The sequence below is a fragment of the Hyperolius riggenbachi genome, chromosome 10 (assembly GCF_040937935.1).
Source record: "Hyperolius riggenbachi isolate aHypRig1 chromosome 10, aHypRig1.pri, whole genome shotgun sequence".
Lineage (NCBI taxonomy): Eukaryota > Metazoa > Chordata > Amphibia > Anura > Hyperoliidae > Hyperolius > Hyperolius riggenbachi.
The window spans coordinates 120,742,763-120,765,719 of NC_090655.1; the positions used below are offsets into that span (position 1 = coordinate 120,742,763).

The 22,957-nt window shown below is 43.5% G+C and overlaps 1 protein-coding gene across 7 annotated transcripts in view; it reads right to left on the minus strand.

Moving 5' to 3' along the window:
- The window catches only part of NPFFR1 (neuropeptide FF receptor 1), a 660,400-nt gene that overhangs the window by 129,667 nt on the left and 507,776 nt on the right, over positions 1 to 22,957 (minus strand). For all 7 annotated transcript variants that reach the window (XM_068257827.1, XM_068257825.1, XM_068257824.1 and 4 more), the window contains one exon: positions 12,514 to 12,613. In XM_068257827.1, coding sequence (XP_068113928.1) covers positions 12,514 to 12,613 — 100 coding nt within the window. The remainder of the gene's footprint in view (positions 1 to 12,513; positions 12,614 to 22,957) is intronic.

The window sequence follows — 22,957 nt, forward strand, 5'->3', positions numbered from 1 at the left end:
TGCATCAGATTTGCTTGTGCTGTGATTGGAGTCGATTGTGCTGTAATTGTATTTGATTGTCCCGTGATCGACTTCGATTGCCCCGTGATTGTTTGATTGCCTGAGACCCCACTTCCCGCCACACCCAATCCCACCCTCCCCCCATCACCTTCCGAGTGCATCAGATTTGCTTGTGCTGCGCTTGTATTCGATTGTGCTGTAATTGTATTTGATTGTCCCGTGATCGGCTTCGATTGCCCCGTGATTGTTTGATTGCCTGAGACCCCACTTCCCACCACACCTAACCCCACCCTCCACCCCACCCTCCCCCCCCACCACCTTCCGAGTGCATCAGATTTGCTTGTGCTGTGATTGGAGTCGATTGTGCTGTAATTGTATTTGATTGTCCCGTGATCGACTTCGATTGCCCCGTGATTGTTTGATTGCCTGAGACCCCACTTCCCGCCACACCCAATCCCACCCTCCCCCCATCACCTTCCGAGTGCATCAGATTTGCTTGTGCTGCGCTTGTATTCGATTGTGCTGTAATTGTATTTGATTGTCCCGTGATCGGCTTCGATTGCCCCGTGATTGTTTGATTGCCTGAGACCCCACTTCCCACCACACCCAACCCCACCCTCCCCCCCACCACACCCAACCCCCCCCTCCCCCCCCCCCACCACCTTCCGAGTGCATCAGATTTGCTTGTGCTGTGATTGGAGTCGATTGTCCCGTGATCGACTTCGATTGCCCCGTGATTGTTTGATTGCCTGAGACCCCACTTCCCGCCACACCCAATCCCACCCTCCCCCCATCACCTTCCGAGTGCATCAGATTTGATTGTGCTGTGATTGGATTCGATTGTGCTGTAATTGTATTTGATTGTCCCGTGATTGTTTGATTGCCTCTGAGACCCCACTTCCCACCAACCCCAATACCTCTCAAATACTCCCTTTTTGCTAGGTAGGTGCTCTTTTTTTCTGGGTAGTCTCGGAGGAAACCCCCATAAATTTAGTAATCCACAATGGCAAGAAGGGGGCTTTCCGATGACGAGGTATACAGGTACATGGACCAGTCGGATGAGTTCTTTTGGGAAGAATCATCCGTCGAATCTTCCGGGTCCGAATTTGAACCTGTAGAAAGCAGTGGTTCCTTGACCGAAAGTGATGACGAGGCTATGGTCCCGGCTAGAGCCAGGCGTACCAGACCCCAAGTCGTTAGACCGCAGGTGGCGCAGGATCCGCCTCAAGGGCAGCAGGGTGGTGCTAGCGCTGATGATAGTTTTCTTGGTGAGGCAGGCACCAGCAGCGCAGCATCTCCTGGACTTAGTGCCAGTGCTTCCGTAGACCCTGGCGAAGTGGTGAGCGTCAGCATGGAAGTTGAAACTGGTACGGTGGCAAGTGCAGTAGTACCCCCATCGCAGCCACCAATAAGAAGACGGGCCCGTAGTACCCATAGACTCCCAGAGGTGCTGGCACAACCAGATTGGCAATCCCCTGATTCCGCCGCACCCGTAGTGCCCCCTTTCACCGCCCAGTCTGGAGTCCAGGTGGCGACAGCTCATCTAGGAACGGCCCTAGACTTTTTGCAGCTGTTCATCACCCAGGTTCTCCTGGACTTAATTGTGGTTGAGACCAACCGTAAAGCCACACAATTCATCACCGAGCACCCGGAGAGCATGTATGCCCAGCCTTTCGGGTGGAAACCAGTCCAAGTTTCCGACATTAAAATCTTTTTGGCCCTTATCCTTCACTTGGGACTAATGAAACAGAATGTACTGCGGTCGTATTGGTCTACGAACCCAGTAAATCATGTTCCCTTGTACCCTGCTGCCATGTCCAGGACACGATTTGAGTCCATCCTGCGCTTCCTGCACTTCAACGACGACAAAACCTGTCATGAAAAGGGCCACCCTGCTTATGACCGGCTCTACAAAATTCGGCCCCTCATAGACCACCTGTCATCAACATTTGCAGATGCTTATATCCCTGAACAGAACATCTGCGTAGACGAGTCCCTCTTACGCTTTACCGGGCGCCTTGGCATCAAACAGTACATCCCAAGCAAGCGCGCCCGGTATGGGGTGAAACTGTATAAGCTCTGTGAAAGGGCCACAGGCTATACATGTCGTTTTAGGGTCTATGAGGGAAAAGACTCAAAATTGGAGCCGGTCGGATGCCCTGACTACCTGAGGAGCAGTGGAAAGGTTGTGTGGGACTTGGTGTCACCCTTGTTCCAGAAGGGGTACCATCTTTTTGTGGACAATTATTACACAAGTGTGGCCCTCTTTCAGCACTTAAAGTTAGAAGGAATCCGATGCTGTGGCACTGCGCGGCCTAGTCGCCAGGGCTTCCCCCAACGGCTCGTTACCACCAGACTTCAACGGGGGCAGAGGGCCGCCTTGCGTACTGAAGACCTGCTCGCGGTGAAATGGAGGGACAAGAGGGACGTTTACTTTCTGTCCACCATTCACACAGACACGACAGTCCAAATTCAACGGGCAACTAAGGTCATTGAAAAGCCCCTTGTCGTCCACGAATATAATGTCAACATGGGAGGGGTGGACTTCAATGACCAGAGGTTAGCGCCCTATTTAATTTCCCGGAAAACAAGACGCTGGTATAAGAAAGTGTCTTTTTATCTGATTCAATTGGCAGTTTACAACAGCTTTGTTCTCTACAGTAAGGCTGGGAGAACTGGATCTTTCCTTCAATTTCAGGAACAGATCGTTCTGGACATCCTGTATCCAGGAGGTGCCAGGCCCCCCCCCCAGATGCAACTAGCCGACTGCATGGAAGGCATTACGCCTATCAGCTTCCGTGTGCCCCAGGTCAACGCATCCGAAGAAAACGTTGCCGTGTCTGCAGCAGGGCTGGAACAAGGACTGACACCGTTTATTATTGTCCCCGCTGTCCTGACCAGCCTGGCCTATGTGTAGGGCCGTGTTTTGAGAGGTACCACGAGCAGGTACACTATTAGAACCTAGGGAACTCCAGACACAGGAGTAGGCACACACTCAGTGGTCTTTCGCACATTGTCGCAGGGAGAGGAGAGATAAGCTTGAAAACCAAACGGGTAAGCATAAAAGTGGCAAGAAGGATCGGTTTCCATGCTTGATATTGCTGATCTGTCCTGCGTTGGCGATATAAGACGGCATGTTTGAATTTCCCTTGAGTGTGGACACCCCCGGTTTATATGTGATTTGGGCCTATGATGATGCTTTAATGCCACACAGAGTCATCTCTATTGGCAGGCATATTGCTGTATCCTACAGGCATAATGCTGTATACTAAAGTTCTGAGGCCCAGTCACATAAGTTGGTGGCTCACCCTGAGTGCAGGGTGGCACGGGGTGTCTCTCTCCTGAGGTTATCACTGCCATTGATGTGGAGGAAGATCTGCCATTGATGTGGAGCAAGGTATGTTTGCCGTTCATTTTTCCTTTCAGCCCAGAGTGCATTACCCGTATACCCAATATAAGGAGTATAGCAGAAACTCCTAATACTGGCCATACATGTAATGATTGCAGAGACCCTAAAATGCCAGGACAGACTTCACAAATGACCCCATTTTGGAAAGAGGACACCCTAAAGTATTATGTGAGGTGCACGGTGAGTTCATAAAAGATTTTAGTTTTTGTCACAAGTTAGCAGAATTTATTTTTTATTTTTTTTTCTAACAAAGTGTCATTTTCCGTTTACTTGTGACAAAAAATAAGATTTTCAATGACCTCACCATTACCCTCATGGAATACCTTGTTGTGTATTCTTTCCAAAATGGGGTCATTTGTGGGGTTTGTTAACTGTCCTGGCAAGTGGGCGAGGTGCTAAATTGTGAGCACCCCTGTAAAGCCTAAAGGTACTCATTGGACTCTGGGCCCCTTAGCGCAGTTAGGGTGCAAAAAAGTGCCACACATGTGGTATCGCCGTACTCGGGAGAAGTAGTACAATGTGTTTTGGGGTGTATTTTTACACATACCCATGCTGGGTGGGAGAAATACCTCTGTAAATGACAATCTTTTGATTTTTTTACACACAATTTTCCAATTACAGAGGTATTTCTCCCACCCAGCATGGGTATGTGTAAAAATACACCCCAAAACACATTGTACTACTTCTCCCGAGTACGGCAATAGCACATGTGTGGCACTTTTTTGCACCCTAACTGCGCTAAAGGGCCCAAAGTCCAATGAGTACCTTTAGGATTTCACAGGTCATTTTGCGGAATTTGATTTCCAGACTACTCCTCACGGTTTAGGGCCCCTAAAATGCCAGGGCAGTATAGGAACCCCACAAATGACCCCATTTTAGAAAGAAGACACCCCAAGGTATTCCGTTAGGAGTATGGTGAGTTCATAGAAGATTTTATTTTTTGTCACAAGTTAGCGGAAAATTGATTTTTATTGTTTTTTTCACAAAGTGTAATTTTCCACTAACTTGTGACAAAAAATAAAATCTTCTATGAACTCACCATACTCCTAACGGAATACCTTGGGGTGTCTTCTTTCTAAAATGGGGTCATTTGTGGGGTTCCTATACTGCCCTGGCATTTTAGGGGCCCTAAACCGTGAGGAGTAGTCTGGAAATCAAATTCCGCAAAATGACCTGTGAAATCCTAAAGGTACTCATTGGACTTTGGGCCCTTTAGCGCAGTTAGGGTGCAAAAAAGTGCCACACATGCGGTATTGCCGTACTCGGGAGAAGTAGTACAATGTGTTTTGGGGTGTATTTTTACACATACCCATGCTGGGTGGGAGAAATACCTCTGTAAATGGACAATTGTGTGTAAAAAAATCAAAAGATTGCCATTTACAGAGGTATTTCTCCCACCCAGCATGGGTATGTGTAAAAATACACCCCAAAACACATTGTACTACTTCTCCCGAGTACGGCAATACCACATGTGTGACACTTTTTTGCACCCTAACTGCGCTAAAGGGCCCAAAGTCCAATGAGCACCTTTAGGATTTCACAGGTCATTTTGCGGAATTTCGTTTCCAGACTACTCCTCACGGTTTAGGGCCCCTAAAATGCCAGGGCAGTATAGGAACCCCACAAATGACCCCATTTTAGAAAGAAGACACCCCAAGGTGTTCCGTTAGGAGTATGGTGAGTTCATAGAAGATTTTATTTTTTGTCACAAGTTAGTGGAAAATGACACTTTGTGAAAAAAACAATAAAAATCAATTTTCTGCTAACTTTTGACAAAAAAAAATCTTCTATGAACTCACCATACTCCTAACGGAATACCTTGGGGTGTCTTCTTTCTAAAATGGGGTCATTTGTGGGGTTCCTATACTGCCCTGGCATTTTAGGGGCCCTAAACCGTGAGGAGTAGTCTTGAAACGAAATTTCTCAAAATGACCTGTGAAATCCTAAAGGTACTCATTGGACTTTGGGCCCTTTAGCGCAGTTAGGGTGCAAAAAAGTGCCACACATGTGGTATCGCGGTACTCAGGAGAAGTAGTATAATGTGTTTTGTGGTGTATTTTTACACATACCCATGCTGAGTGGGAGAAATATCTCTGTAAATGGACAATTGTGTGTAAAAAAAATTAACAAATTGTCATTTACAGAGATATTTCTCCCACCCAGCATGGGTATGTGTAAAAATACACCCCAAAACACATTATACTACTTCTCCTGAGTACGGCAATACCACATGTGTGGCACTTTTTTGCAGCCTAACTGCGCTAAGGGGTCCAAAGTCCAATGAGCACCTTTAGGCTTTACAGGGGTGCTTACAATTTAGCACCCCCCAAAATGTCAGGACAGTAAACACACCCCACAAATGACCCCATTTTGGAAAGTAGACCCTTCAAGGTATTCAGAGAGGGGTATGGTGAGTCTGTGGCAGATTTCATTTTTTTTGGTGCAAGTTAGAAGAAATGGAAACTTTTTTTTTTTTTTTTTTTTTTCTCACAAAGTGTCATTTTCCGCTTACTTGTGACAAAAAATAATATCTTCTATGAACTCACTATGCCTCTCAGTGAATACTTTGGGATGTCTTCTTTCCAAAATGGGGTCATTTGGGGGGTATTTATACTATCCTGGAATTCTAGCCCCTCATGAAACATGACAGGGGGTCAGAAAAGTCATAGATGCTTGAAAATGGGAAAATTCACTTTTTGCACCATAGTTTATAAACGCCATAACTTTTACCCAAACCAATAAATATACGCTGAATGGGTTTTTTTTTATCAAAAACATGTTTGTCCACATTTTTCGCGCTGCATGTATACAGAAATTTTACTTTATTTGAAAACTGTCAGCACAGAAAGTTAAAAAAATCATTTTTTTGCCAAAATTCATGTCTTTTTTGCTGAATATAATAAAAAGTAAAAATCGCAGGAGCAATTAAATAGCACCAAAAGAAAGCTTTATTAGTGACAAGAAAAGGAGCCAAAATTCATTTAGGTGGTAGGTTGTATGAGCGAGCAATAAACCGTGAAAGCTGCAGTGGTCTGAATGGAAAAAAAGTGGCCGGTCCTTAAGGGGTAGAAAGCCCTAGGTCCTCAAGTGGTTAAAGCACTTTATGCCTCCAATGTAGGAATGCAATGTGATTTCTGCCCTTTAGGGATTATAACCCTATTCTGCATCAAATACGTAATTTTCACAGGGACTTTTGGCATGTATACCACTCTGGCATGCCCCCCTCCAAGTGTTAGACCCCTTGAAACAACTTTTCCATCACTTTTGTGACCAGAAACAGTCTATGTAGGTTTTAAAATTCGCCTGCCCATTGAAGTCTATGGGGGATCGCCCGGTTCACGCAAACTCAAACTTTTGCGGAAGTCCGCAAACCCAAAATCTGAGGTTTGAGCCATCTCTATATATAACTACATAATAATAATATGGTAGGACATAATACCATGACTATGGTAGGAAAGAAAGTCAGTGACATGACTATGTGCTCTGTAAAGTGCAGCAGGAGATGTCAGGGCTATATAAATACATAATAATAATAATATGGTAGGACATTAGACAGGCTATGGTAAGGAGTAGATTGTGAGCTCCTCTGAGGACAGTCAGTGACATGACTATGTACTCTGTAAAGTGCTGCAATGCAATGTCAAAGCTAAATAAATACATAATAATAATATAGTAGGGCATTATACTAGGACTATGGTAAAATTAGATTGCAAGCTCCTCTGATGACAGTCAGTGACATGACCATGAACTGTAATGTGCTGCAGAAGATGTCAGTGCTATATACATACATAATAATAATATGGTAGGACATTAGACTATGACTATGGTATAATTAGAGTGTGAGCTCCTCTGAAAACAGTCAGTGACTTAACTATGTACTCTGTAATGTGCTGCAGAAGATGTCAGTGTCATATAAATCCATAATAATAATATGGTAGGACATTAGACTCAAACTTTGTGTTCCTCTGAGAACAGTCAGTGGCATGGCTATGTAATTTGTAATGTGTGGCAGAATATGTCAGTCGGATTTGTACGTTTTAGTGCCCAAAGCCGACTATCTCCAGCCACCCCATGACAACAGTGGGTTCAGATAGGGTTATCTGTCATGTGGAAGGGTGGTGGTTAGGGATACTCATAGATCAGGAGAACATTAGGCTATGGTAGGATTAAATTGTGAGCTCATTTGAGGACAGTCAGTGGCATGACTATGTACTCTGTAAAGTGCTGCAGATGATGTCAGTGCTATATAAATACATAATAATAATATGGTAGGACATTAGTCTATGACTATGGTGGGATTAGATTGTGAGCTCCTCTGAGGACAGTCAGTAACATGACTATGTACTCTGTAAAGTGCTACGGAAGAGGTCAGTGCTATATAAATACATAATAATAATAATAATAATATGGTAGGATCTTAGTCTATGACTATGGCAGGATTAGATTGTGAGCTCCTCTGAGGACAGTCAGTGACATGACTATGTACTCTGAACATAAGGCTATTACCCGCAGCTGATTTGCATTTGCATTTGCAGAGAGATGGGGTGTGTCAGTGTCACTTGTAGTTCTGCAAGTTTAGTGTGCAGGTGTGTGCTGTGAAGGGCAGGTGAGGGAATCATGCCAAGATGTCTTACCCCAGGCAGGACTGTGATCCCTCTCGCTCAGCTACCAGGCTGGACAGTGACCTCATAACGCTCTCTGCAGCTCAACCCATCATTCTCGGTTCTCCTTGGCATGTTTCCCTCTCACTGCATTTCCCTTTCTCTGCACGAGCCTTCAGAGCTCAGTGCACTCCTTATCTTCTAGAGCTCCCCCCAGTGGCATCTCCTCTCATCTTTCTCCAAACATAACGAGCAGCTTTGCCTGTGTGTATCCATTATAGGTGCACATATGGAGGAGTGCAGAGAGGAGAGGGGCCCACCACGTCACATGACGGGGACGTCACCGTTATTGAAAGGCCTACCAGAGTTTTCCCCAAACCCCCGCCGGGCCAGGCTGAGCCTGCTCTACTATACTGATTAGCTCTGGATATCAGTGCTGGGGCTCTGCTATTACATAGCCAAGTTCAGATTTTATATTTTAGGCTATTTAATGATGTCTGGGTATTGGGACTAAACTATTATGTAGCCAGTCTCTGGATATCGGTTTTAGAGCGTTTAACGTGTATCGGGGTTCGACTGTTATATAGCCAAGCTCTGGGTATTTAAAAAAACACAAATGGGTGAAACTGACAGCCGAATGTAGTGAAGTTTGCTTTGTGATAGAAATTAATTTTAAGAGTGAAGTAATATTCACAAACCTGGGGTACCACAAAAGTAACTACTGAATAGGCAGTGGGGAAAATTTTTTGAACTCACTCAAGTTAACAAGTTGCTCTCTGTAGTAAAATAAATGGGTAACATTCACCATCAAGTGTTACAATGTGAGTTATTCCACGTGAGGGAAAAATGGTTTGGTTGCTCTTTCGCACAGTGTGTTTGTTTCCTATTGCTGACAGTCAGCTGCTGTCAGCTGGCTATTGTGTGAGGAAAATGTAAAGAATTGTCTGTGGAAAACCGTGGCCATTTTTTGCATACTCAGGTGTGATCGCTACCTAACTGTAAACATGTGTGTGAAATAATCAGCATGTGTTCAGATGTCTTTGTATGCGTGTTAGTGTCTGTTGGAAATAAAGTTGGTTTAAGTGAAAAAGTTTCTTTTTTTGGTATACGCTGGGCATGTGGGAGATATGACATTGAAACAGCATGAAAACATAGCAGCCATGACTATTTGTGCAATGTGATTGGCTGCCATAACAGCACAGGCTTGGAAATTATTGGGTAAGAGTTCATGTGTACCGTATCCAAAGAAAGGCATGTTTTAATAGGTTATAATGTAACTATGCATGAATTAAAATCTGGGTGAGAGCTAAGCACGTGTAAACCTCAATGTCTGATAACTTTTTTTGTGTCAGCTATGTGTGGGATAATTTATATGTGACATTTCATTAATACCTAAATTATCCCTGGTAAAATTTTATTTAGCCATACAAAAAACATAACTGGTGGTACATAACAACTGTGGATATTACATTCTGGTCATGTGAAGGTGGATGTGATCTAAAATGTCAGTTTAAGTTTTATTCAAAACTTTTCTGTATCCCTGACCCTGACATTTGACAACCAGCATTGCTATTAATATGTTCCCAAAATATACAATCACTTTTTATCTTTCTTAATACACTGACATAACATATGCAATTATTTTTTTCACCTGAGTTACCTCCTAGGATATAATTTTCATCTTCTCTGTAAACTAAATTTTCAGCATTTTACAACTGAAAAAGTACCCAAAAATTGGTGAAAAAGTACTGTCAAATTTATTTTAGGTATTTTCTTGCTTGATGGTGACTTAAAAAGCATTTTAGTAAAACTATCACCTAGGAGAAAACTCAGGAGAAAAACTGAATTGCATATGGCCCCCAGGCTCCTATTTAATTCTTCTTTTCTCCTAGGAGATCATTTTTCAATTTCTGTTTAACCACTTTGTCCTCCTTGACATATAAAAACGTCAAGGAGGACAGGCGCGCTCCCGCGCGCTCCCGCGGCCGATCGTGCGCGTGCACGCGCACTCCCGGCCGCGGAGTCGGTAGCCACGGAATCAATGTATCGGGCTGGGGAGCCCGATCATTGATTCCTCTCCCCCGCTGAAAAAGCGACAGCTTCTCTCGGAAGCTTCGCTCTTTCTGAAGCTGTGTCCCTCTAAGCGTACATTGTACGCTTAGAGTGACGTCATGTAAAAAAAAATCGAGATTGCCATCTTGTGGCCAAAAAGTAAAACTACAAGCAAATACCCAAAAACATTACACTACACCAATATTTCCCCAAATAAAACACTTTTATATCCCACCCTCCCAAAAATGCCCACATAAAATGTTTAATAAAAAAAAACAAAAAAAACATTACTATAAAAAAAAAAAAAAACATAAATATTTACCTAAGGGTCTAAACTTTTTAAATATCTATGTAAAGATGAAATATTTCTCTCTATTTTTTTTTTATAAGCTTGTAAATAGTGATGTATGCAAAACGGAAAAAATGCTCTTTTATTTCCAAATAAAATATTGTCGCGATACATTGTGATAGGGACATAATTTAAATGGTGAAATAACCGTGACAAATGGGCAATAACAATACGTGGGTTTTAATTATGGAGGCATGTATTATTTTAAAACTATAATGGCCGAAAACTGACAAATAATGAATTTTTTCATTTTTTTTCTTATTCTTCCTGTTAAAATGCATTTACAGTAAATTGGCTCTTAGCAAAATGCACCCCCCAAAGAAAGCCTAATTGGTGGCGGAAAAAACAAGATATAGATCAGTTCATTGTGATTAGTAGTGATAAAGTTATAGGCTAATGAATGGGAGGTGAACATTGCTCGGATGCATAAGCTGAAAACGACTGAGATGTTAAGTGGTTAAAATACTTTTTCAGCACTCCGCAATAGAAAAGTACTAGAAAGTAGGAGGAATAAGTACTGTCAAAATTATTCTGAGTATTTTCTTTCTTGCTGGTGGCTTAAAAGGCATTTTATTGATACACTTTGAAAGTATCACCTAGGAGAAAACTTAGAACAAAGTGGCCCATATGCAATTCACTTTTTCACCTGTGTTTTCTCCTAGGAGATAATTTTTCATCTTCGATTTATAATACATTTTTAGCACTTTGCAATGGAAAAAGTACCAACAAGTACTTGAAAAAGTACTATCAAAATTATTTCAAGTATTTGTTTGCTTTGTGGTGGTTTAAAATGCATTTTATTGACAAGTTTGAAAATTTCACCTAGGAGAAAACTCAGGTGAAAAAGTGAATTGCATATGACCCAGTGAATTGAATAAGGACCCCATATTATACAAATCTTCCTAAAAGAGATTACAGTAATTTATTAACGCTCTTGGATAAAAAGCTATATTTCATTATATAGTAAACGATTGCTTGCTCAATGAGGAATACTTGTCCTTTCATCAGTGAAACAAACACACTGCTCTACCAAACTAAATTGTGTATATTTGTGACTGCATGTTAGAGCCTTCTGAAGCGAGCTGTATATATTTTTCTTTCTAATAGGCTGTTGTGTGACTATGTTTACATGACATTTAACTTGCATTTACACTATTTTCACATCTCTCAACTGTCACTGTGTAAGATCCGGTGGCCACTTATGGCGGCGGAACGCCGAGACCCACGCTGAGGTGCAAGCCTCTTCGGTCTCGGCCTGTCTCTGACGTCACTGAAGCGCGTGGCGCTCAGCTCCCATTGGATAAGCAGCAGACGCACTCTCAGTACGCGCTCCACTGCTGTAAATATTAACCACGTGTGTGCATTGCGTGTCAGCCTCTCTGCTGACACGCTCTCTGCTGATTGGTTACTTTGGATTCCTTTACTTTCTGATTGGTTAGTCCTTGTATAAATTTAAGGTGAGCGCCCTCTGTCATTGCCCGTGATAGCCTATGCTGAGCTTGTTGCTGAGATTGCGCTCACACCAAGTGCTTGTCTTGCTGTCGACTTGTGCAAGCCTGACACACTGTAATTTCAGCCAGCCAGTTATCAACCTAGTAGGACCTGGTGATACTGTGAGAAGACAGTGTCTGTTTTTGATGTTCCCTTGTAAATAGAAGTAGTGTTCCTGTATGTTTTTTTGTGAGGGATAGACTCAGAATACCATTGTCTTCTGCAATGCCAACATAACATTACAACATTTTAAGCTTTCAAAGATGTGGCAAGGAAATGTTTTTAAAGCAAACCCGTGATGAGGAGGAGAGGGAAAGCGTAACATTTGAATACTTACCTAAGTAGTGGTAAAGCCAGCAATGCTGCCCAGAGCCCTCCTCTTCTTGAATTGCATTCAGAGGGACCCAGTGCTGGAATGGTAGCATGTAATCCAGGAGGTCTCTGGACTATCCAAAGGCTATTGAGGGTTGTATATAATTGAGAAATGTATCTAATTTACCACAACTTTTTTCCTTTTCAGATACTTTTTAAATACATACCATTTCAAAATTTAGATTGTACCCATAAATGTAAAAGAGGCTGCCAAATTCATACAACTGTAATAAAAATACCTTTCCACTGCAATAGCAACTAGAGTGAAGACGGAGGCTGAAACAGACATCCCTTGGACAAGACCACTCATTTTGCACATGATGTTGTCAAAAGGCCACCCTAGAAGACAAAAACAGAGAAGATACAAAAACGCTATTAAAGATTTTAGCTTATATTATTTTGGAATTCAATGGAACACAAATCCCAGTGCAGATGTGTGTTCCTGTAGTAAACAATATTACTAGAATGGCAACACTAGTGGTCTGGGCTTGTGACACTGATGTATGCCAGGACCCATATCTTCATCTGATAAAACTAACAATAACTTCAGTTAATACTATTCTCTGCTGAGATTTTGAATTTCCAATACCTGGTTGCCAAAGTATTATCTTTTAGTGCTTAAACCTCTTAAGGATTATGGCCTCAATTCACAAAGTGTTCCTCCCATCTATATTAAAGAATCTAAGTTATTTTTCTTATCACCTTGGTGATAAATCATGCACTCACTAACCTTTCTCATTCTTATTTTTACAATTTACCTGACACAATCTTAACTTCAGGAATACATCCGTAAGTTAAGGTTAGAATGGTGTTAAATGTCACACCTCAGAGAGGAATTCAAGTGAATGAAAGTCTCACCCATGGGGACAGTGACAGCAATAAAACTCCTTAAAGAGGAACTGTAACGCCAAAACGGCCCCTGGGGGGTACTCACCTCGGGTGGGGGAAGCCTCAGGATCCTAATGAGGCTTCCCACGCCGTCCTGCGTCCCTCGGGGGTCTCGCTGTAGCCCTCCGTGCAGTCCGGGCAGCGGTGACGTCATTATTTACCTTCCTGGCTCCTGCGCAGGCGCTCTGATGCCTCTCGGCGCCGAAGTAGGCGGAAATACCCGATCGCCGTCGGGTCTGCTCTACTGCGCAGGCGCAAGTTTCCGGCGCCTGCGCAGTAGAGCGGACCCGACGGAGATCGGGTATTTCCGTCTATTTCCGTGCCGAAAGTCGCCACAGCGCCCCCGCTGGAGCCAGCAAAGGTAAATATTGAACTGACAGTCGGCACAGTCGCCGGCTGTTCGGAGGGCTGCGGCGAGACCCCCGTGGGACAGAGGACGGCGTGGGAAGCCTCATTAGGATCCGGAGGCTTCCCCCACCCGAGGTGAGTACCCCCCAGGGGAGGTTTTTGTTGTTACAGAGTCTCTTTAAAGGGTTGTAAGCCCTTTTCAAATTTTTAAAAACAAAAAAACAAAGAAAAATCTTGCATTTGGGTTCTAGACTTAATATTGTGAAAACCTTTTCTAATCTTTTGAAATTATACTGTCAGCACCTAAATTTATCTTCAGGAAGGATCATATTAGGAGCTAAAACAGGAACAACTATCCTTAAAGTCAGATTCCAGATGTGAGGGGGGTGGTAGCTACTTGTTTCATTTAATATAAGAACAGGACAATAGCATGTAACAGTAAAATTGCAAATCTTTTTTGCTTGCAAAAGAAAAGAAACAGTATAAACATCATCATGATAATATTTACTTACATCATTACATATGAAGAGGAAGATCATTTTCCTCTGTGGGACAAAGATTGATAACTCACAGTAAACATCTGTCTTTCTACCGTATGATAATAAGAGACTTAACTGTCACACAAGCCATTTTTTTTTATTTTCCTATTTTTTTTTTAATTTCAAGTTTAACCTTCTTTTAAAATTATACTCAATAACCCAAACACAAGTGACTACGGATTAAAAAATAATAATACCGTAATTAGAAAGTAAGAAGACAATGCAACAAAATCGTAGGATACAAACAGGATTCAGTATCTGCAGCACAAACCATCATCTGCAGCACAAACCATCATCTGCAGCACAAGAACCATCATCTGCAGCACAGACCAAGTACGATGGCGGGACGCACAGACGCAGCGGCTTCATGCTACCCACATTGGTGCTCTCTTCTATTAATTTTCTTCCTACTGACCTTCACCGCCTCACAAGCAAAGGCAAGCATCCACTACAATTCGCCAGGAGCTTCTACAGATCGGATCAAGCAGCACAGGAGATTGCTTTAACACGGAATCAATACCGCAGGAGATTCTTAGATCACTGGGTCTTTCGTTAACCACTGCTATCCTCGGAAATAGACGGGGCAGAAAGCGAAGCAAGAGGAAACAAAAGAGAGGTACGCGATCAGGACTGCTAACTAGACTGAGAGCTACTCCACATAAAACCCCTCTTCCTAGCGCACTTCTTGCAAATGTGAGATCCCTCGCAAATAAAATGGATGAGCTACGACTGGATATCTCCACGTATAAAACTATGAGAGACTGTTGCCTTTTGATTTTTTCGGAGACATGGCTGGATCCCTCCATACCAGACGCTGCAGTTGAGCTTGCAGGTCACACGCTTCGCCGTGCTTATCGAACGCATGATTCTGGCAAGAAAACAGGTGGAGGTCTATGTGTTTATATCAATAATGCTTGGTGCACTAATGTAACCATAATCAACAAGTCTTGTTCACCTGATGTGGAATATCTAATGCTGAGATGTCGACCTTTTTACCTACCCAGGGAACATACAGTTATTATAATTATGGCAGTGTACACTCCACCTCATGCTAATACTAAGTCAGCAAATGAACAACTGTTTGATGTCATTAGTAAGCAACAGAACTCACACCCTGATGCAATTTTCATCATTGCTGGAGATTTTAACCAAGCAAATCTTAAGGTATTTCCCAGATTTTATCAGCATGTGGACTGTAAAACCAGAGGAGAAAACACCTTGGATCATGTTTATACAAACATAAAAGGTGCCTATAAGATCACCCCACGCCCCCCACTGGGACAGTCTGACCATCTATCTTTGTTTCCTATTCCCGCATACAAAGCCATTATCAACACTGCTAAACCAATTAGCAAGTCTGTTAAAGTCTGGCCTGAGACTGCCGTCTCTCAGCTCCAAGATTGCTTTGAAAATACAGATTGGGATATTTTCTTTCATTAAAAAACAGACCTGGAGACGAGTACTTCCTCTGTATTGTCATATGTTAATTTATGTGTGGACACCATCACTGTCAACAAAAGAATTACAGTTTACCCAAATCATAAACCATGGATAACAAAAGAACTCAAGGAACTTCTAAAGAATAGAAACAAAGCTTTTAAAATACAGGACAAAGAAGCATATTCTTCAGCCAGAGCAAGTCTGAAAAAAGGCATACGAAATTCAAAATTTAAATACAAACAAAGGATTGAGGAAAACTTTGAAAATGACTCAAACCCAAACAGGATGTGGCAAAGCATTCAACTATTCACAGATTACAAAAAGAAGAATAGCACTCAATATACACTGCACAATAACATCCCCAGCCTAGCAGAGGAACTTAACAACTTCTTTGCTAGATTTGAAAAAGACAACAATCAGCCTCCAGTCCACGTTGGGCCCACTACAGACTCACAGCCTTTAATCCTTCACATACATGAAGTGCAGCAAGCACTCACAAATATCAACACCAGGAAAGCTGCAGGTCCTGATGGTGTGCAAGGACGTGTGCTCCAGGCCTTTGCTGGTCAACTAGCGAAAGTTTTTACACAAATATTCAACCTCTCTCTGTTCTTGGGTATAGTCCCATCATGCCTTAAATCTACAACCATAGTGCCAGTTCCAAAAAATCCTAGGATAACCTGTCTTAATGATTATCGACCAGTTGCTCTAACCCCTGTCATCGCCAAGTGCTTTGAACGACTGGTAGCCACACACATCAAGGCCTCCATCCCAGCAAATCTAGATCAACACCAGTTTGCTTACTGAACAAATAGATCGACTGAGGATGTCATCTGTGTAGCTCTCCATGCTGCCCTCTCACACCTGGAAAAGCCCAACTCCTATGTTACGATGCTCTTTGTGGACTACAGCTCAGCATTTAACACCATTGTACCTAGCCAGCTGACCAACAAAATCCATGCACTAGGTCTTGCTCCCTCCATATGTACTTGGTTATTGGACTTCCTTACTAATCGCCCTCAAACTGTCAGACTAGGAAAACAGACATCCTCCACCTTTACCCTGAGCACTGGCGTGCCACAGGGCTGTGTATTAAGCCCTCTCCTCTATGCACTTTTCACCCATGACTGCCAGCCTATCCATACCTAAAACATAATTGTTAAGTTTGCAGATGATACGACTGTCATTGGGCTTATATCAGACAATGAGGAAGCTGCAAACAGAGAAGAAGTTAGGAACCTGACTGCATGGTGCAACATTGACAACCTGTTATTAAATACAAAGAAGACCAAAGAAATTATTCTGGACTTTAGGACCACCAAAAAGACCACTCACCTACCGCTAATGATCAATGCAGAGGCTGTGGAGAGAGTTTCCAGCTTCAAATTTTTGGGAGTCACCATCAAAGAGAACCTGTCCTGGGCTGACAATGCTTTAGCTCTAACTGGCAAAGCACAACAACGCCTCTACTTTCTGAGAAAACTAAGGAGCGCTAACCGCTCCCACAGAAGCTGCTGGTTAATTTCTACAGATGCCCTATAGAAAACGTTCTGACCAATTGCATGACGGCCTGGTACAACAACTGCATGAAGGCTACTAGAGAAGCCCTGCAGCGAGTTGTTAAAACAGCAGAAGCCATTCTTGGCACTGAACTACCATCACTGGAACTTTTGTATAATACTCGCAGTGTGAGAAGGGCCAAAAACATTATTAAGGACAACACTCACCCTGGAAATGCCTTGTTTGACCTCCTTCCATCAGGTAAACGTTTTAGATCAATCCGCACACACACAAACAGACTGAAAGACAGCTTTTTCCCATCCGCCATAAACTTGATGAACTCTGAATCCTCTCTGAAATAATTAACACTGTGTACAAATTGTTTAAACATCTGTAATACCTGGCATACTTGTATAATTTCTTCTCTTCCTTGTTACTATCACTATGTTCCCTATATGCACTGTGGGGTTGTCATGAAAATTAATTTCATTGTGTTACACAATGACAATAAAGTGAATTGAATTGGATATGCAAAATAGACTAGCTGTTACTCTGAACACAAACAATGAGATCTGTAGACAATCTTATGGGCAATCAGACATTCTGATTGATTTCCTGAAAGGCAGTTGATTGAAAGGGCGTGCCAGACAAATGCAGGGCTGAAGCATATGATTGGGCGCACAAAATTTAAAAGTAGCAGAGGAAACAGGGTTGAAGCAGGGAGAGGATCTGAAGCTGGGTTTACTGGCATCCTGGGCTCACTTAGGAAGCTGTGTGGAGGTCTCACATCACCAGCACAGCTGCATTTCAACATATCACCAGATATCTACACACATCAGTGGCATCCTGCACAGATCACAAATCAAATTATGTTTCACCCACTAGGATAAGTATTACGTAGCTATGTGTCCTTTCATGAACTATTTAAAACCATGAGCAAGATGACATTTAAAAAAAAAAACATAAGCAAGATGAAGCCAGAAAAAGGCAGTTAGTACAGAAGAGTCAGTAACAATATTGTATCCTTTTGCAGGACCTAAATGCAAGTGACAAAAGCATTCCTTAACCAGCTTAGCCTTGTTATCCAGGCAACAAGATTCAGGAAAGACTATTCTCCCCATTTGCCACCAGATCACACCTGGCGATACAAGTTCTCTGCTGGCCAATGTGACCTAACCACTGACAGGCACAAAGACACCAAGGCCAATACATTAGAAAATGCCAAGAGGCAGGATTAGTGGAATGATGAGTATCAGGTGGGGGGGGAAGGGGGGTTGTGGCAAGGAACTGTGACTACAAGGGGAAACCTGCCTGAGAGACTGCAGGAAGCTGGACTGACTTTTGACAGTAAAGCGATCCACAGAAAAACGGAGGTGCGTTCTTGGAGCCTATATACATCCCCATAAAATTCCCCCCAAACCTTCAGAAACCTAATTCAGATGCTTGTCACCTACATGCATTCATTGCTCCCTGGGCTTTCTAAACCACCAATTCATGCAAGACTGAATCAACATAAAAAATTATTCTTTTCATGAAGATCCAAGTCTTTCCTGGTTGCTTAGCCTGACATTTAGAAATCAGATGAGAATTTCTCGCTTTCAGAGGGGAAAATTAGGATTTGCTATAACAGGAGCATAATCAGACCAGGAGATTTCTAGGATGTAAGCATGTGTGAAAACTCACAATAAAGCAGAAATCATAAAACAATTTTTGTGTGCAAATGTCAAGGAAATGGTAATAACATGAAAATTGCTTTTTGGTTGGTTGAGTGACCAGCATAAGGTGGAAGTCTACCTGAAGTTATTAGCTAAATAAACAGCATGTATAAGAGGATTCTTTAGCAGTAGACCAAACCATAATAAATTCACATCCAATAAGGGTAAAAGAAAAGGAAAGTTCCAGCATAAAATGCATCATTCATAGATGCCGTTTGGTGTGATTGGTATAAATAAGCATTTACTTATAGTGCAGGTCACCCACCTAAGGTGCAATCTAAAATAGTATGGCTTGCCTTTGAATCCAACATCTGAGAGTTAATCTTGAATATTGAAGCTTCTTTTTGCATTTTTACTAAAGTTTTATACAACTTACAAAATTAACTAGCCGTACTCAAAGTTAGGCCTAGTTCACATTATAAATTGCCGGAGCTATCGCAAGCGCTGATCGGTTTATTGAGCGATTGATTGAGCGATTTTGAACGCGCTTTTCTAAGCACTTTCAGAGCCATTTTCGCTTAGAAAAGCTCTTGTGTAACGTTTTTTTTCCACTTCTTGACGTCCGTCAGGAAGTATACACTTTGCCCCGGAAAGGAAAAAATACAATGTATTTATTCATTAAAAACGCTCAGCAAATCACTTTTCAAAGTGCTTTTTGAAGCAGGAGCCATATTTGCGATTGGATAGAAAGCTCATCGCTTATGTGAGAACACTCACATAAGCTAACATTGCACAAGCGCTTTTAAAGGGAACCAGAGACGAACAGTACTGAAAAAATAAAAAAGCTTTTATACATACCTGGGGCTTCCTCCAGCCCCATAAGCCTGGATCGCTCCCACACTCCCACACCGCCGTCCTCTGCTGCCTCAATCGCCGCTACCGGGTCCCGTCACTTCCTGCGGCCAATTGTATGCAAGAGCAGGGACTCCCTCAATATCCTTACGCATGCGCCTGCGTATTATGGAGGCGCATGCGTAAGGATATGGAGGAGTCCCTGCTCTTGCGTACAATTGGCCGCGTCCACCGCAAGTGACGCACTGCGCTTGCGTCGACTGGCCGAAAGTACGGGACCCGGTACCGGCGGATAGAGGCAGCGGAGGACGGCGGCTTGGGAGCGATCCAGGCTTATGGGGCTGGAGGAAGCCCCAGGTATGTATAAAAGCTTTTTCCAACGTCTCTGGTTCTCTTTAAGGTGATTTTTAAAATTGGCAGCGCTTAAAAATAAGCGAAAACGCTTACAATGTGAACAAGCCCTTAATCATGCCAATGCAGGGGTTTACTGTCCTGGCCAAAAGTTTTGAGACTGTCAAAAATATTAGTTTTCACAAAGTTTGCTGCTAAACTGCTTTTAGATTTTTGACAGTCTCAAAACTTTTGGCCAGAACTGTACAGTCCAATAGTGGGCCTGTAAACACTGGCTGCATTGTGCTGCATTTGTAAAATTGCAAAGCCTTTTGAAAAATACTAAAAATCATTTGATGCGATACACAGTGATGTGATGCATTTTTAGAAAATTGCAATTGCAGTGACTGCAGCGCTTTTTAAGGGCTGTGTTTGAAAAACATGAAAAAACACAATGCTATGCGATTGCATTGCGTTTTTCAGAGGTCAAATCTTTTACCCAATCAGCAATCACAAGAAGAATGCAAACAGTAAAAACGCAACAAAAAATGGATGCAATTTTAAAAACGTATTTTGCTTGGCATTTTTTAGTGTGTACAGGCCAGTATCAGAACATGCATCAAACAAGTGAATTAACCAGGCACAGTGGATTGCACAGAAAACAGATAAAATAAATCTGCATAGCAGTCAACAGTAACATGAAGGTGCTAACAATTTAGAAAGTACTGATAATTTGTGATCTGATTACCACTCATGCATGGATAGCGAGATGAAACAGAGTTAAGTCTTTTCCTAAATAATAAGAAAAGAGGTTGTGGACGTGGCTCACCCCCTAAGCTTATAGAAGGGGGGGGGGGGGGTTAGGGTTGCCAGGTCGGCTGATGGAGAAAACCGGACAGGGGGTGGAGTTAGGGGTGGAGTTAGGGGCGGAGTCAGAAGCGCACTTTTATGTAGAGTGGGGCTAAGCAATGGGCTTTTTTAAAAAAAAAATTTATAGTATTTATATCGCACTGACATCTTCTGCAGCACATTACAGAGTACATAGCCATGTCACTAACTGTCCTCACCAGTAGTACTGGTCCAGTGCACATAAGAGACAGTTTTTCACCAGTAACTGCACATAAGAGACAGCTTTTCACCAGTAAATGCACATTATAAGAGACACCTTTTCGCCAGTAAATGCACATAATAAGAGACAGCTTTTCCCCAGTAAATGCACAAGAGACAGCTTTTCACCAGTAAATGCACATAATAAGACACAGCTTTTCACCAGTAAATGCACATAATAAGAGACAGCTTTTCACCAGTAAATGCACAAAAGAGACAGCTTTTCACCACTAAATGCACATAATGACAAACAGCCAGTGTTCCCAGTATATGTAGCCAGGGATATATGTGCCCAGTATATGTAGCCAGGGGGTATATATGTCCCAGTATATGTAGGCAGGGGTGTAAATGTCCCAGTATATGTAGGCAGGGGGTATATGTGCCCAGAATAGGTAGCCAGGGGGTATATGTGCCCAGAATAGGTAGCCAGGAGCTATATGTGCCCAGAATAGGTAGCCAGGGGCTATATGTGCCCAGAATAGGTAGCCAGGGGCTATATGTGCCCAGAATAGGTAGCCAGGGGCTATATGTGCCCAGAATAGGTAGCCAGGGGCTATATGTGCCCAGAATAGGTAGCCAGGGGCTATATGTGCCCAGAATAGGTAGCCAGGGGCTATATGTGCCCAGAATAGGTAGCCAGGGGCTATATGTGCCCAGAATAGGTAGCCAGGGGCTATATGTGCCCAGAATAGGTAGCCAGGGGCTATATGTGCCCAGAATAGGTAGCCAGGGGCTATATGTGCCCAGAATAGGTAGCCAGGGGCTATATGTGCCCAGAATAGGTAGCCAGGGGCTATATGTGCCCAGAATAGGTAGCCAGGGGCTATATGTGCCCAGAATAGGTAGCCAGGGGCCATATGTGCCCGGAATAGGTAGCCAGGGGGTATATGTGCCCGGAATAGGTAGCCAGGGGCTATATGTGCCCGGAATAGGTAGCCAGGGGCTATATGTGCCCAGAATAGGTAGCCAGGGGCTATATGTGCCCAGAATAGGTAGCCAGGGGCTATATGTGCCCAGAATAGGTAGCCAGGGGCTATATGTGCCAAGAGAATAGGTAGCCAGGGGCTATATGTGCCCAGAATAGGTAGCCAGGGGCTATATGTGCCCAGAGAATAGGTAGCCAGGGGCTATTTGTGCCCAGAATAGGTAGCCAGGGGGTATATGTGCCCGGAATAGGTAGCCAGGGGCTATATGTGCCCAGAATAGGTAGCCAGGTGCCCCCCGCCGGAGGAGAACAGTGCAGAGAGAGAGCTGGGAGCAGCGGTGGAGAAGGGGGGCAATCTCCCCCCCCCCTTGCCTTCCCTTACCTTAGGGTGCTGTCTCCTCCATCATGTGCAGCAGGCTGGCGGGTGGGGGGCGGAACTTACCTCGGTCGCAGGCGCCGGAAGTTCGGGTCCCGCAGCCGCTGAGAGAGATTTGACTCAAAAAAGATCCGGATCAAAGATCCGAAACATTCATGAGCCGGACAACACTATTCAGACTGATAGTGTTGTCCGGCTCATGAATGATTCGGATCTTTGATCCGGATCTTTTTTGAGTCAAATCTCTCTCAGCGGCTGCGGGACCCGAACTTCCGGCGCTGGAGCGACACAGAGGTAAGTTCCGCCCGCAGCCACCCGCCAGCTTGCACTTCATATTGGAGGAGACAGCGGGGGAGAGAGAGCACCCTAAGGTGAGGGAAGGGGGGGGAGATTGCCCCCCTTCTCCACCGCTGCTCCCAGCTCTCTCTCTGCTGCGCTGTTCTCCTCCTGCGCTGCGGGGGGCGCTAAAACCGGACAACTTAATTGTCCGGTTTAGCATGTTTTTTTACACCGGACACAGGGGCCAAAAACCGGACTGTCCGGTGTAAAACCGGACACCTGGCAACCCTAGGGGGGGTGTTCAGGTCAGATTGTGTGGAGGTGAAAAATATATAAGTAAATACAAAAAAAGGTATGCAGGCAGGTGGATTACCACTCACCTGTAGATAGTGAGGTGAGATGGAGATTTTTTTTGTAAATATTGAGCACAGGGGTTGGGGCCTG